This window comes from Nannospalax galili, unplaced genomic scaffold (genome assembly GCF_000622305.1).
Source record: "Nannospalax galili isolate Female #2095 unplaced genomic scaffold, S.galili_v1.0 scaffold432, whole genome shotgun sequence".
In the NCBI taxonomy this organism is placed as follows: Eukaryota; Metazoa; Chordata; class Mammalia; order Rodentia; family Spalacidae; genus Nannospalax; species Nannospalax galili.
Genome location: NW_008331138.1, coordinates 264,790 through 280,326, shown reverse-complemented (window position 1 = coordinate 280,326; position 15,537 = coordinate 264,790). Strand labels below are relative to the sequence as shown.

Here is a 15,537-nt window from a genome sequence, read left to right as displayed (position 1 = left end):
GGGGGTGGGGGGGGGTGCTACAAAGCACTGACCCCAGGGAGGGGGAGGCATAGGAAACAGGCTGGCAGGGCTCCAGTGAGAGGTGGCAGGTAAGCCCCAGCCCTGCCCCAGGCCTAGGGTACCCCAGGACTTGCTGTGAGAACTGGAGGCCTGGCCTCTGGCAGGGCCACTCTGAATACGGCCCACAGGGACTTTCCAGGGAAGGGTGAGGGCTTGACCCTGGCTCGGGACTCCAGCTCTCCTTGACCCCCCTCGGGAAGTGTATCCGTCCGGGCAGAGCCATGGGCAGGAAACAGCTGCACATGCAGAGATGGGTCCTGCCCCAGTGAAGCCAGTCAGCTAGTCCCCAACTCACCCAGCTCATGGGGGTTCCCCTCTGCAGCACAACGCCGAGAGTCTGGAGACCCTTCCCCATCCTCTCCTGAGCCCAGGAAATCAAACTCATTGATGGCATCCTCTGAGTCATCTTCTTCATCCTCGTCCTCCATTTCAGGCACTAGGGCCTTGGATGGGAGCTGGAGGTTGGGGAAGAAGGGGGATGAGGGGCTCGTGGTCACCAGGAAAAGGCAAACCACCACCTTGTCCCCCACAGCCTGGATCTAGAGACTGTGGTGGGCCCTCTTTTCCCTCTAGCAGGATGGCAAGCTCACACTATCCCTCCTCACAGCTTTTCTGAGCCCCTCCCCAACACAGGGCTCTCAGGAAGTCAGATGACATAACCCGGGTGTGTGTGTGTGTGTGTGAAAAAGATCTGCCTGTGTGTGCAAGAGGGGGTTAAAGAGGTACATAATTGAAGGGTGGATGAGCAGAGCCCCATTTTTCTACCCTGGGCATAGAGGTAATGATGACAGCACACACTTGTCACACAGCTGTGTGCTAAAGCAAGGACTGGTTACTCTCAGAAGGTGCTTTTAGCCTTGGTGTCACTCCACCCCACAGCACTGTGCAGTCACCTGAACCTTTTCCCATCCTACAGGTGAGGGAACAGAGGCTGGGCAGAACAAGGCCACTTGCTTCAGGTCCCCAAGTTCAAACTGGGCTCAAACGCTGAGTAGTACATCAAACTACGGGCTCCCCAGGGCACAGATGACTTCCCAGGGCTGACCAAGCTGATCTGAAGGTCTGAATCAAGAAGTAACAACTGTCAGGCACCCTACACACAAGCCGTGAGGAACAAGGCACTGTGGCTCAGTGACACACACACAGGCCTAGAGAACACACAGCAGTCAGAGACAAGATGGGTGTAATGGCTCATGGCCAAACTCCCAGTACTCAGGAGGCTGAGGCAGGAGGCTGGCCAAGGCTGTTGGGAAAAATGGGTGCCTGGGCTGAATAAGAAGGAAGGTAGGGGTCCACAGAGGGTGCTGGGAAGGTGGGGTTCTGGCGATGCTGAGGCCTCTTCCACAGCTACCTCTACCTCAGCACACTGTTCTGCAGGTGTAGACCCCCTGTGCCTCCCTGTACCATGGCCTGCTCAAAGCTGGCTGTGAAGGTCTGAGCAGACTCACTAAGACTCACTTATGCTCACTAAGCAGCTAAGGCCATACACGACCAAGGGCAGCATCTTGAGAAGGCAGAAGCACAGGGCCCTGTAGGTAGGACTTCACTGGGTACTGGGAGCCAGATCAAGACACAAGGCTGATGAAGTCAGGACATTACCCCAAGGGCAGTGTTCGAGGGCCTGGGTCCTAAACCCAACAGCAGACCAGACCCCCTTAGATCCTACTGACTTCCCAGCCCTCACCCAGGTCTGGGCCCAGTCACATTGGCTACATTTACAAACATTTGTTGAGCACCTGTTGTGTTCCATGCCCTTTTCGGTCACAGTAAAAACATTCAACTCTGGGGTAGGGAGACATCTGGCGGTATAAGGGGCTATGTGGAGGTATCTAGGAGTAGGTCAGGGTGCTGACCTGGCCTGCAGGTTTGGAAAGGCCTCCCAGGACCAGGAGTTCAAGGGGAGAATGGGGTATTCTGCGGGTGGGGGTCCAGGCAGAGACCAGGACAGCAGAAGGAGGGCTCACCCTCACACGCTGCTTCTTGTGTTGCACACTGTCCAGTTCATCATCCTCGTCACTGTCCTCGTCCTCGCAGTTCTGCAGGAAGGGGATCTGCTCCAGCACCGAGCCACTTAGTCGCTCTTTGCCATCTTTGCCTGCCGCGTTCCTGCCAAGACAAAGAGGTGGGCAGGGGGTATCAGAGCCCAGAGAGGGTGACACCCAGGCTCAGGGGCTAGGGCCTGGACAAAGATGACTCCCAATCCCCCAGAAGTCTCGGGTCTGATCATACAGAGAGTCTCTGACCCTCATCCCTGGGGCCCATGTGCAGATTGAAGGCTGGACCTCCAACTACATTGAGTTCCCTTTCTACTGTGGCTCTGGAGCACCAACACCCATCCCCAGGACACCTGCCCCACATCTGGGCAAGTCAGATGAGAGCTGGCTAAGAAGGTACCACTGAGCCCCTTCTAAAGTCAGAGACAGTGGCCAGTCTGACACGCTCAATGACCTCCAACCAACTGCCAACTAACACAGGCCTAGGAGAGCCTTGCTCAGCAGAGGCAGCATTCTTCCTCCTTCACTTCCTGGCCTCCAGCTCTACAGTAAGCTCTAGCAGAGGAGAGCTCGGCCAGCACGAACATCAAGTGCAGACAGAGCACACAAACTCAGACACCCACCCTCTGTCCCGCTGTCATGCCAAAGTTGTCAACTGCCGGGACAGTTACCACTCCCTATGGAGATCACTGCGGAGCACCCACACTTGCTTCTAGGCTGGCAAGCCCTGTGGCCACTTGTCTATCCCCTCTGGCCAGGCCAGGACACCTTCCTTCGAGTTCTTCCTCCTCTAACACCCACGACTCTGTCTGCTGCTTCCTCCTTCAGCTCCTTTCACTAACCTCTAGATCCAGGCATCCCCAGGTCCCCAGGAGGATCCCTCCAGTGACCCTTAATCTGCACTCACTCCCCAAACACAGTGTGTCAATAAACTAGAGACATGTTCAGGCCTCCAAGCTCCAGGTGTCCTCCCAGCACCTCCACGTGGGCAACATGGCCGTAGCACAGCTGTAACAACTACCGCTCCTTTGTCAGGTTCCTGACCTCAGGAGGTGCCAATCCATTCCTCAGACCAAAGCCCAGAGTCACCTTGCTTCCTTCCCTCTCCCCATTCTAAATCCTTTACAAGAGCTCACTTCCCACCCCATCACTGTTGAGGCCCATCAGCCCTCACCTGGACTCCTGCTACCCTCCCACCCAACCTCCCTGCTTCCCCAACCTCTCCTCAAAGCAGACCAAGATATTACATGATGTCATACCCTGCTGGAAACCACCAGCTTCCCACAGCCCTGTGGGTAACATCCAGTGTTTCTCATAGCCAGGAGGCACTCCATGGTCTACCTCCTGAGATCTGGCCTCACCACAGACCTCAGACCACAGGCCATGCGCACACTTGCTGCAGCCATGCCACACCAGCCTGCTTCCCACACACATCAAGCCTTCTCTGTATGAGTCTGGGCACTCACTGCTTCCCTTGCGTACAACACTTTCCTGCTACCCTCTGCTCAAATGCCTCCACAAAGTCCTCCTGCCTGACATCTAGAGCAATACTATTTTCCTGTCACTTGAGCCCAGGGCTTTGAGCATGCTAGACAAGCACTTGACCAACTGGATTCCATCCCCAGTCTAGTCTTTTTTTGAGACTGTGTTGGCCAGGCTGATCTCGAACCCCTGGGCTGAAGGAATCCTCCTGAGTAGCTGGGGCTACTCTCTTCACATTCTTGATAGCACTGAGACTCGCCTAATGATGTTACTGGTTCTGATGAATAATAATTACTGATGGGAAGATGAACAAAGAATCTCCAGGGCAAGGGCACAGGCCGTGCACGTAGTTCCCTCTGCAATCAAGCTGCCCAGGGCCTGCCCTCAGCCAGGAAAGGAGGCCACGGGGAGTCTGAGGGGAACCCATCAAAGATGGAGCCCACAACACATTCCAGAAGGGCCAGCACCTGCTGACTTCATGACAGACACTTCTCAGGAGGAGGAAGAATGGGGTGCCTGCTGGGCCAGGTGCTCACCTCTTGATCTGCTCCTCGATCTGCTTCACCAGCAGAGACTCGCCACCACTAAGGGCCCCAGGGCCAGGTGCAGCCCTGGGGGCTCCCTCGATAGGCTCAGCAGCCCCATTGAGCTCCAGCGAGCGCCCTAGTAGGGAGCGTACGCGTTTGGACCGCATGTCCAGGATGGTGTCTGTGTAGCCCACCTCTTCCAGGTACCTGCAGGGGCAGAGCCAGGGAGTGTCACAAATGGCATGAGGTGCTTCAGACAGCAGGGGCCACACAGACCACAGCAGCCTTCAGAGGGTCTACTGAGGAGCAGATGCTAGGTTTTCATAAGCAACCCCCGAGCAGCAGTTCGGCTTCTGAGACTCCTCAACAGAAGCCCTGGTCCGCATGCACACTGCTATGGCACAAAGTGTCCCTGACATGTAGGGAAAGAGCCCACGTGCAAGGGACAGCCAGATGTCCACTGACGGACACTAGGTGGAAAGTGACGAGGCAGAGTGCCACAGAGAGATGGCTATGATCAACAGCACAATGAACATGGTATGTTGTATGTTCCATGTTCCATGTGATTCTAGGTTTCATAAAAATGGAAAAAAAAAAGTGTGAGGGTGTGTGTATGTTTTACAGTACACACAAACACACGCTTGTGTTTGCTTCCTGGGACGCCTAGAAGACAACATAAACTGAGCAACAGTGACCTCTGCAGGGTGGGATCCAGGACACAAGAGTCAATGTCTTTGTCTTGCAGTACTGGGGCTGGAGCCCAGGGCCTTGTGCATGCCAGGCAAGCGCTCAGCCTCGGCCCGTAAGAGGTCGGCCACAGCGCGTTCTACTTACTTCTACACCTGAGCACTTATTACGTCTGCAACTTAAAAACCTGAAGCCAGCAGAGACTGGCCTAAAAGAAAGAGAAAAGATCAAAAAGTCAGTCCTGGGTATCTGTGGCTTCAAGAGACAAGAGACAACACTGCCTCTCTGCTCTGCAAGAGGGCCAGCCCTAGGTTGCCTGGCTGAGAGGGACTTTCTGTTCAGCTTGGCCTTTGGGTACACTTGTCCCAGACCTTTAATGCCTGTGTGTGGCTGAGGCTCTCATTTTCCAAGGGAACAGAGAGGCAGTGAGGCCTGACAATCAGGGAGGTGGGCTTTGGGGGTAACTGCCTGAAAGCTCACTGCAGACCCTCTATGTATTAGCTGAATGGCCTCTACACCCCTGAAAATAAGGGGCACGTCGAGAGCATCAGTGCAGGAGGCAATGAGTGTGGTACCAGCACGTGGCAGACCTGTGGTCAGTGTGGCCGGCTACCACTGTTTACTTTCATAATCAGCAGGGGTTATTTGAGCCCACTTTAAGATAGCAGTAGTTTGAAGATATTGAGCTTAAGGAAGTCAGGTTTCTGAAGTTTGTCACATTGTAAGACTGAAAATCTAAAACTATCTCAACTATCAACACTATCTCTGGGAAGTCTTGGCTTCAGAGTACTCTGGCACTCCACAGGGCAGACAATTAAGTAGTTTTTGTTTCTGGTGCTGAGGATGGACCCCAGGGTCTGGACCCAAGAGGTAAGCAAGGTTCTACCCTTGAGTCACACTCCCCTTCTATAAAGTTCTTAAAATTATGCATGTTAACTTATATGGAAGATATTTATAACACTTAGTAAAAACATCACAAAACACAGGAGCAGTGAAAGGGGAATCCCAGCTTTGAACACACACAGAACACTGTGAGAGACTGAGAGCTGCTGAAAAGCTGAAGAGATCGACAGTCCAGAGGTACAAAGTGTTTATTGGGTACAGAGTTCCTCGGGAGTAGAATTATTTACTTCTCAAGTGTCCTAAAATGCTCAAATCTTTTCAATAATAAAAAATCCTGGTTTGAAGGCCAGAGCTCACCACCTTTTCTGTGAGCTCCTAGGTGGATCAAACCCTAAGCATTACTTTCACTAATAAGGCAATTCAGCATTACTCTTTAAATGGTATTTTTCCAACATTACTTTTTTTTTTTTTTAAGTCTTTTTGAGACAGGGTCTCCCTGTAGCCCCAGCTGACCTAGGAACTTGCTATGTAGACCAGGCTGGGCTTGAACTCACAGAGATCCACCTGTCTCTGCCTCCTGAGTTCTGGATTAAAGGCATGAGTACCACACCTGGCCCAACATTACTCTTTAAGAACAAAATGCCATAAAAGCATGCAGAGCCAAGTTCCAGGTGTGGGGGCCCCACACCTGCCTTCTGCAGGCAGCCTTCCTCTAGCTCCCCAGGCAGGGCTCCCATTGGGTGACGGGTCAGTCCAGCTGTGGCTGGCTGGGATCCTGGTAGTTCATGTTCCCAGTGGGGACAGGAAGGACTGTGGATTCCTTGGGCTTATCTCCTGAGCCAAATATGCTGTGTGTCCCATGCCTCATCCTGCCCCACCTCACTCCCCACTCACTGTCGCAGAAGCTGTCGCCCCTCCTTCCACACCAGTGGGCTGTTCTCCAGTGTGACTGACTCCACGGGGCCATTGGAGACTGGCAGAGAAAAGGAGGGGGTATCTCAATCAGAGGACGGTCACTTACCCAACACCCTTTCATCCTCTCACTCCAAGTCTAAATCCCCCACCTGTGTCCCCACTTCCTGTGTGTTCCCCACTGTCCCGCTGTGCAACTGGCTCCTGGAAGCCCTCCTCATTCCTAGTCTCCAGACTGGCTTCTGGCCAACCACTCCCAGATACGTGCAAAGCTCTGCCTCCACGTGCATGGCTGGCTGCTATTTCTTATGCAGCAGTGGGCAGTCTGGGGTCAAGTCCAGCTCTGCACTTCCCAGAGCAGCTCCACACAACAATACACGGGGAAAGGAGGTTAACAACCACAGCATCAACCTCTGGGGTTGAGGCGAGGAGGGTTAGGAAAGCTGCCCAGCACTGCACTCACCAGGGAGCCACTGGGCCTCCACAAAGCCCAGCTGGGCACCCAGTTACACCAGTAAAGAGCTTACTTACATACTGACAGGAGGAGCATGGTGCTGGACCATGACCTCCCTTAGCCTTAGGACTTTACAGCCCCAGCATCATCAGCACAGCTCAGTACTGAGCACAGGCTTCACCCACACTGACTAGCCACTCTTCTCTCATGCCCCACAGGCAGCTGATTCCTCTTTGCAGAAGCTTAGACCATCAGTGCCCAGAGAGCAGGGCCACACTGACCTTGTTCTCTGCTATGCCCCTGTTCTCTGTCTTGAAGTCAGCACCTCACAAATACATTTTTTTGAGGAGGGGATAGATGATTGACTGACAATCCAATGCAAACACCACCTCTTCAGTGAAGTATTTCCTATGATTTCCACAGCACGCTATATATAGCCCCGCTTGCTCTCCTGACAGAAGGCAGCAGGAGCTGCTGGAGCATCTGTCATGTGGCTGGAGGGATGGAAGGAAGGCAGGCAGGTAGGGCCCAGCACAATTCCTGACCCAGGGCAGATGGGAAGGGACAATGAGGATTATCCATCCCACCCCGCCTCCGTGGCCACTGCTGCTTTTCATGGAGTGAAGTGAGCAAATGCAGGCCATCTGTACCTTCTCTACCCCAAGCAGCTGTGCTGGGGGCAGCTAAGGGGAGGAAGCAAGAGTGGGTACCTTGTTCTGACAGGTCTGCCTTCTTCTCCCCTTGGTTCAAGTCTGTCCCAAACTTCAGTTTATGATATTTGGCCCTAAGAGCAAATCATGAATGAGCAGGAAAGAGGAGAGTAGACAGGGCCAGAGGTCACCTCAGGAATCCCAAGTTGGGGTCTCCTTCATCAACTCTCTGCCCCACAGGGGGCACTGTGGAGGCCACAACTTGGGGTTAGGCACTAGCTCTAGGATCCCAGAAGTTACCCTCCTCCTGAAGTCTCAGTTCCTCCCCTCCCCAGAACCATGACCAGCAACATCCTCAGACCATGGGAAGAATAAGCGAGGCAGTGGTTATTCAGAATTTGGGTGCACAGTGATTTGCCATTGTCACAAATGCTGCCACTGTCCTGAATCCCACCCACCAGGTCTTGCCTCCCTGCCACCCCTGGAGATGTCGGGAGGAGGAAGGCGGCAGACTCCTTTGGCTGACAGGAGTATAGGGGCTTGGTCACCCTGCCCGGGACAGTGACCTCTCACCTCTCCTGCTTCAACGCGTACTCCAACATCTTGATCCGCCGTACCAGGTCAGTCTTTAGATTCTCCTGCCCTTTCCTCTCTCCCTGAAGGAAGGCCACCTGTGCCTGGGGGACAGATGGGAAAGGAGGACAGCAGGGCTCAGGGGTTGAGTCTCACTTATGTGTGTCCGTCTCCCACAGTAATGCCAAAATTCAATGGAGCATTAAGGGGGAGGGCCTCCGGATGTGCCACCTACAAAGAGCTCAAGAGGAGCTGGCTGAGGTGCCTCTCATCTAATCTCAGCACTTGGGAGGCTGAGGCAGAGGGATTGCCATGAGTTTGCAGCCAGCCTGGGCTAGAGTGAGACTATCTAAAAACACACACATATATATAATGTGATATCTACTAATACACACACCCACACACATGCACACCTGAAGAGGCGTCCTTAGCCCATGAAGTTAAAACAGGGATAGTGTTGGGGGTGTTAAGCATTAACAGTCCTTGCCCGCCTCCCCCAGTCAGCTGCTGCCCCTATGGCTGCTGGTGGAGGTGGTGTCCCACTATTCCTTCAGAGCATCTGTCTCTGGGAGGCGTAGGAAGCTACTTCTGGCACTTGGGGACAAGAGTAGGAGGCCGAGCTCAGCTCCCACTGCAATGCAGAAGCTGTAGAAAGCTTGATGTTGCCCAGGGCATGAGGAGATGTGCCACAGGCATGGTGAGGGCTCCTGCCAAGCCCTCCTTCCCACCTGCTGGCTCAGGCTGCCCTAGTCTGCTCCAGTCTGTCAACAGGTCATTTATAGACACTGGGCCAACAGCATTTGAGGCAGGATCCTGGCCCATGATTGGGTTCCGGAAGCCCTTCTATCAGCCTGGAGCTTGGTGTGCATGCTGGCTCCCCCCCAATAGCTCCAGTGTTCCAGCCCAAGATAGTCTGAGCTCCAGGCCTGGCTTTGCCACTGATCTGCTGCAGAAGCTGAGCGGCTCACCAGGCCTTCCTCCACCATGCCAGAAGACAGAAGACTCAAGGGTGCTGTCACCTCTGTGTTCAGCTCCTCTGTGAAGCCTGCAGTGGGTGTGGGGGGGGTAGATGTGCCAGCTCCTACCTCTGCGTCTCTTCACTTTGTTCTCCCTGTCTACTTGTTCTCAACTTCAAAATGGGTCCCATTCATCAGGGAGATCCTGGGAGCCAGGAGACCCAGTAGGGAGTGAGACTGGGGTGGCCAGGCCTCTGCAGATGGTCGTCTTCCCATTCCTTGCACATATCACAGGCCTGCTGAAGTGCTTCTAGGGATCCCCAAAACCCCCAGGCTGACCTGGCCAACTCTCCCAGACTGTTCATCTGTCCTGAGTAGCCTCTCAGATGTCTACCGACACTGCTCATCTTTTCCCTGGGACTGGAAGGGCCCTGACCTACCTACCCTGTGCCCTGAACCCCAGGTCTACTAACTCTCTTTTGAGACAGGGTCTCCCTGCAGCCCCAGCTGGCCTAGAACTCACTATGTAGACCAAGCTGGCCTTGAACTCACAGAGATCCTCCTGCCTCTGCCTCCTAAGTGCTGGGATTAAAGGCTTGTATTACCACATCCAGCCCAGGCCTGCTATCTCTCACCTTTGTGTTGCTCCAGGGTGAACAGAGAACTGAGGCTAACCTGAAGTTCACTGAGGAAGAGAAGGGAGCTGTGGCTGAAGAGAGATGAAAGGACAAATAGGGCAGGCTGAAGGCGCTCTAAAAGGATAGCAGGATGCATCAGAATGTAAACTGGGGGTAAGTGAGGAAAGTTGGAGAAAGGGTCATGGACCACATGATGAACATGACATTCATCTGAAGAGCACAGGGAAGCCTCAGAGGCTTTTCAAGCAAAGGAGAGATGTGATCTCCTATACCTATTACCCAAGTAATTACCACCATAATGTGGAGAACTGAGTGTGGGCTTAGCAAAGCTCAAAGAAGAGATGCTCCCAATAAAAGGAGGCAGCTTCAGAAATCCCAGAAAAGGATTGAGGATGTGTTGGTAGAGTGCTTGCCTAGCATGCATGAAGCCCTGAACTGTATCTCCTGTACCAAATAAACTAAGTGTGGTGGGATTAATGACTGTGATCCCAGAACTCAGGAGGTAGAGGCAGGAGGGTCAGTTCAAGGCCAGCCTGTGCTATGATCCTGCTACAAACAAACAAACAAACAAACAAACACCAAAGCCAAGTGCTGGAGAGATGGCTCAGTGGTTAAAAGCACTGGCTGCTCTTGCAGAGGACCTGGGTTCAGTTCCCAGCACCTACATGGTGGCTAACAACTGTTCCTAACTCCAGTTTCAGAGGAACTGATGCCCTCTTTTGACCTCCATGGGCATTGCACGCATGTTGGTGCATATATATAAATGTAGGCAAAACACTCATACATATAAAAAATAAATAAATTTCAAAACAAGACCAGAATCAGCAAGACAACTCAGCAGGCACCTGACGAACTGGAGTTCAGTTCAGAGACCCATATGGTAGGAAGAGAAACCCAACTCCCTCAAACTGTCCTCTGACCTCCACAGGTGTACCCCCTCCCCCCGACACACAAAGAAACAAATTAAAGATCCCAGGAGATATGACAGTGGGCTGAGAGGGGCAGACCTCACTCTGGTGGTGCTCAGGGACCTCACCAGCACCCTCATGTTCTGCTGTCCCCTTTCCGGTTCCTCTGGCAGAGAAGAGAGGAAGGAGAACCAAGAAGATGTGGCTGAAATGTCTGGATTGGTGGAATCCCACCAAAAATGGGAAGCACTGTACAGCCGGGCAGTCTCCCACGTGATGGGCAGCAGTGAGCTGCGAGCTGGCAGCATCCTGCTCACCCTTTCCACCCTACCATGTCCTCCAGCCACACAGACATGGCACTGCTGCAACTCTGGGTTCTGATACCGAGCTGCTGCCTCTCGGGCTGTTCCTCTCTCTAGGGGCAGAACTGCCTTGGCTTCTTCCTGAGTACACAGCCCCCACTCCCACTGTAGACTTTCTGTCCCCCAGAGTGCCTGGAGCCTGCAGCACTCCCAAAGCTCCTGGCAGGGATGATCTCCTGATTCCTGAGTCCATGGAAGCTGAGGTGGGAGGGGATGGCCCACAGTTCCACATCACATCTCCTCTCCTTGGCTTGCTATCCCATGTCGGGTTTGGATCCCTCTCCAAGGGACTTCCTTTCTCAGAAGCACACAGCGGAGCCACACACTTGAGAACTTGATGCATAAGCACAGACAGTTCTCTGTAGACTCCTGAGCAAACCAGCCTCTTCTGTTGATCTAGAAGCTTCTGAGGCACAGGAACTACATCACTTGCTCCTCAGGACCACCTCATCCATGGCACATTCCTACTTATTATCAGAGTGCACCTCACCACTGCCCTGCTCCAAACTCTGGGGCCTCTTGGTCAACCCCCTTTCCACCTGTGACTTGAACACCGACTGCACAGGGGACCTGTGTCAGGAGCAGTCAGGGGCCAGTTCCTCAGCTCCTCAGCACTGATATTGCTTGGCCTCGAAGGACCTCAAGGGAAGTCGCCCTTCTGGAAGGCATGAATGCTGGCTGGAATAAAGGTGGGTAAGAAGGGACACTGTTGGCCAGGTGTGGTGTGTTAGTGCACACCCATTACAGAGAGTGCGTTTCAATTATGCTGGAACGGTGCAGACCTGAACCCCAGAACTCCAGAGGATTGTGAGTTTGCAGCCACCCTGGGGTACAGAGGAAGACCTTGACTCAAAACTTGAGGAGGCTGGACCAGTGAGATAAAAGCACTAAGTCTGACGCCCCAGTTTGATCTCTGAGACCCATAAGGTAGAAGACAAACAAGTCCCATAAGTTGTCCTCTGACCGCCACACAGAAATGTAATTAAAAGATAAATAAAATAAAGTAATAAAAATGGCAAAAGACAGCAATCATCATTGCATAAATACATCCATTTCCCCATTCCATATCACAATCACACAGGAAGAAAAACACATTCATCAAAGCTACATCTTGTGTGTTTGTGTGTGCATACAAGCTTGTATATGTATACATACACATACAAGTGTGTAGAAGCTAGGGAACACCTCTAGTGTTGTTCCTCAGGAGCCCTCCACCTTGTTTTTTGAGACAGGGTCTCTCACTAGCCTGGAGCTCACCAATTAGGCCAGGTTGGCTAGCCAGTGTGCCCCAGGGACCTACTTGCCTCCACTTCTCCAACACTGGGATCACAAGCACGTGCCACCATGCCTGACTCTTTTATTATTTATTTATTTGTTTATTTATTTATCTATTTATTTACCTACCTACCTATTTTTGAGACAGGGTTTCCCTGTAGCCCCAGCTGGCCTGGAACTCCTTATGCAGACCAGGCTGGCCTCGGTCTCCTAAGAGATCCACCTGCCTCTGCCTCCTGAGTGCTGGGATTAAAAGTGTGTGCCACCACACCATGCCTTACTTTTATGAATACGGGGGATCAAATTCAAGTCCTCATACTTACCCAAGGGAGCTATCTCTCTAGTCTCCAGAGCCATTACTGACAAGGGGCAAATTGGAAGCATGCCTGCCTAAAAATCCACTGACATGGGTCAAAATAAACAAGCTAAGGTATAAACATCCAAGGGAATACTACATAGCTATAAAAAATAAGAGCTCTGTGCTGAGAGGAAAAGACTAAAATGTCACGATTTTTATGGGAAGTCACAAAGTGGCATATTATAACATGACTCCATCCATTCTGCGCACACACACACACACACACACACACACACACACACATCTCTGAACTACTCTAATAGCAACAACATTTGGAGAGGAGGTCTTAGAGAGAACAGGAGGGAACTTGCCCTTTCCACTCACATATGTACATGCATATTAATACACACATGCACATGCATTACCACACACACACACACACACACACGTACATATATATGTACATATCCCTGAGATGTTTGACTTCTTACTAAAGTTAACAAAAGCACAAAGTTAAGTGATGATTTTGAGCCTTGCAGGGTGCTCTGAGTTCCACAAATGGTTACTAACCAAGAGGACAGGCACACATCCCTCATTAAGCTGAGCAAGGTGTGGTAGCATACGCCTGTAATCCCAGCACTCAGGAAGCAAAGGCAGGAGGATGGCAACTTTGAAGCCAGCCTGGGCTACACAGCAAGACGAGAGAGAGGGAGGGAGGGAGGGGGGGAGAGAGGGAGAGAGAGAGCTTGACAGACAGACAGACAGAGAGAGGGAGAGAGGGAGAGATAGAGAAACAAGATGTTATTGTGCAACTGTAGCTCAGACATGTAGTTCCAGACATGGAGATTCAGCCCACACTGTTGTGATGGCTTGGGTGACCTGTGAGGACACTAAGCTTCCTGGGGCCACTCTTCTCACCTATCCTGGGTGGCTGACAAGGAGAAGACACAGACCAGCACGGATACTTGGTGCAGTGATCCTCAGACTTGCCCTCTCAAAGCATGTTTCCTTTTTGCTTATTGAAAAAGTGAGGAAGGGATAATATCGTTTCCCCTCTCAGAATGTTGTAAGAATTAAATGGTAGCACTATCTAAAGTTCTGAATATAGTGTCCAGCACATAATCTGCCCTGAATAAATAGCAGCTGCTGTCACTACTGTTGAGTGAAGTAATGGCATTGGCCCTGCCTGCATAATGGGGTATTGAGAAGATCTAATGAGATGGGAAAGAGCCTTAGAGTTGGGCACAAAGTGAGGAGCACTTACGTAAGAATTCCTTTCCCACCCGAGCCAAGCCTCAGCTACCACCAGCTAAGGGAGACACGCACACACTCAAACAGTGGGATGCTCTCTATTCATCCCACGGCCAAAATTCTAATCAGTTATTTGAGTCCCTACTTCAACTAGACATGAAAGAGACAGCTATGCTGCTAGAAGTCAAGTACTGACAATTTCTGCTAATAACACCCCAGACCAAGACTCCTGGCAGCCCATCCCCAAAGCCCACCAAGTGCTCACCTCTCTGGTTCCCTAGACCTGTAAGGACACTGTCCACAAGCAGTCCTTCACTCAAGGTCACAGAGCCCAGCCCAATTCCTCTTCCATGTACCATCACGCTGCACAGTCTTCTCTCCACAAACCATAAAATCTTTCCAAAACCACTTCTGAGAGTCCCTCCTCACACTGCCCTCTTCCTCTCCAAAATGCTGCCCCTAAAGTATCGCCCCAAGGTACCCCCTATTCTGCCAGTCTCCATCACAGGTGTCCTTGATTTCACACTGGACATGCCTGACACCTGCCCCTTCAGTTCAGGACACCTACCTAACATCCTCACACCTCTCTCCTCCCGGAGCCATCATTCCCATCTTTCCAGAACCGCCCCCCCCAAAAACCTGGGGCTCCCCTTCTCAAGCTCTCCTGCCCGGGTTCCTACCGTATGTCCCCTGCCTTGTCCATGTTTCCACCCCAAAGACCCCTCCCCTCCATGGTGGCCACACATGCCTCGATTTCCCCAAAGCGTCACACACACTTCATTCTGAGACTCCCTGGAAACCTTCCTCCCACCTTCCTAAGTCCTCACATAGTCATCTTTCAGTTCCTCCAGTCCAGACACTCCCCCAAAGGCACCCCATCCCAGGCTCTGGGACTTCCGCTCTTCCCTCGCGGACATCAAGTCTGTGTGTCCCCAGGACAGACGAGACACCCAGTCCATCCCACCAGCATCTGTGTGGGATCGGGATGCAAGTGCACAGCTTTGATTCACGCAGGACCACCCCCCATCCACTTTCTCAGCATCCTTGTCCCGAGCTCCCCTCCGTGTGTGTCCCTGGGGACCCCGACTCGCTCAGGCGCCCCTAGGCTTAGGACATCACTTCCACTCGCGGCACCAGGTCCGCTCGGCCCCGCACCCGTCGTCCCGCGTCCCTCCACGCCCATCGCACGGTCCCCCGCTCCGGTGTCCCGGGACTCCGGCCGCCGGCCCGTCGCCGTCCTCGCCCGCCCCCCCCTCCCGGCTGTCCCGGCGGCCATTGCTCCAAGATGGCGGCGGCGGCGGCAGCGGGTGAGGCGAGGCCCGGCCGGGCCCGGGGCGGGGGACGCGGGGAAGGGCAGCGGCGACGCTCACCTGCAGCTCGGCGCGCTCGGCCTCCCAGCGAGCCTTCTCGGCTTCGAAGCGTGCCCACTCGTGTTGGATAAAGTGCAGGATGCCAGGCAGGCTGAGGGGCTCGGGGCCCGCCGTGGGACCCGGACTGCCTCCGCCACCGCCTCCTTTCCCGACCGGGCCGGGCCCAGGGGCAGGGCTGGAGGCCGGGGCCGCCGCAGTCGGGGTGGGAGCCGTGCCCGAGCCCAGAGGGCGACAGGAGGAGGCGGCCGAGGCGACCGCGGCGGCCGCTCGCTCCTCCATCATGGAGGCCCGGGGCCG

General features: G+C 53.3%; 2 protein-coding genes across 5 annotated transcripts in view; one reads left to right on the top strand and one right to left on the bottom strand.

Annotated features, from left to right (window-relative positions):
* Strn4 (striatin 4) overlaps window positions 1-15,531 on the bottom strand; it is a 24,691-nt gene extending 9,160 nt beyond the window's left edge. For both annotated transcript variants that reach the window (XM_008821791.2, XM_008821795.2), the window contains exons 1-7: window positions 15,241-15,531; window positions 8,183-8,286; window positions 7,670-7,743; window positions 6,488-6,566; window positions 4,073-4,270; window positions 2,025-2,166; window positions 356-515 (exon numbers count right to left, since the gene is read on the bottom strand). In XM_008821791.2, coding sequence (XP_008820013.1) covers window positions 356-515; window positions 2,025-2,166; window positions 4,073-4,270; window positions 6,488-6,566; window positions 7,670-7,743; window positions 8,183-8,286; window positions 15,241-15,522 — 1,039 coding nt within the window. In that variant the 5' untranslated portion in view covers window positions 15,523-15,531. The remainder of the gene's footprint in view (window positions 1-355; window positions 516-2,024; window positions 2,167-4,072; window positions 4,271-6,487; window positions 6,567-7,669; window positions 7,744-8,182; window positions 8,287-15,240) is intronic.
* Window positions 15,133-15,537, top strand: part of Fkrp (fukutin related protein) — a 13,007-nt gene continuing 12,602 nt past the window's right edge. Inside the window, exon 1 of one of the 3 annotated variants that reach the window (XM_008821799.2) lies at window positions 15,133-15,177. The gene's annotated coding sequence lies outside the window, so the exon portion shown is untranslated. The remainder of the gene's footprint in view (window positions 15,178-15,537) is intronic. The other 2 variants (XM_029558078.1, XM_008821804.2) reach the window with 2 other exon arrangements.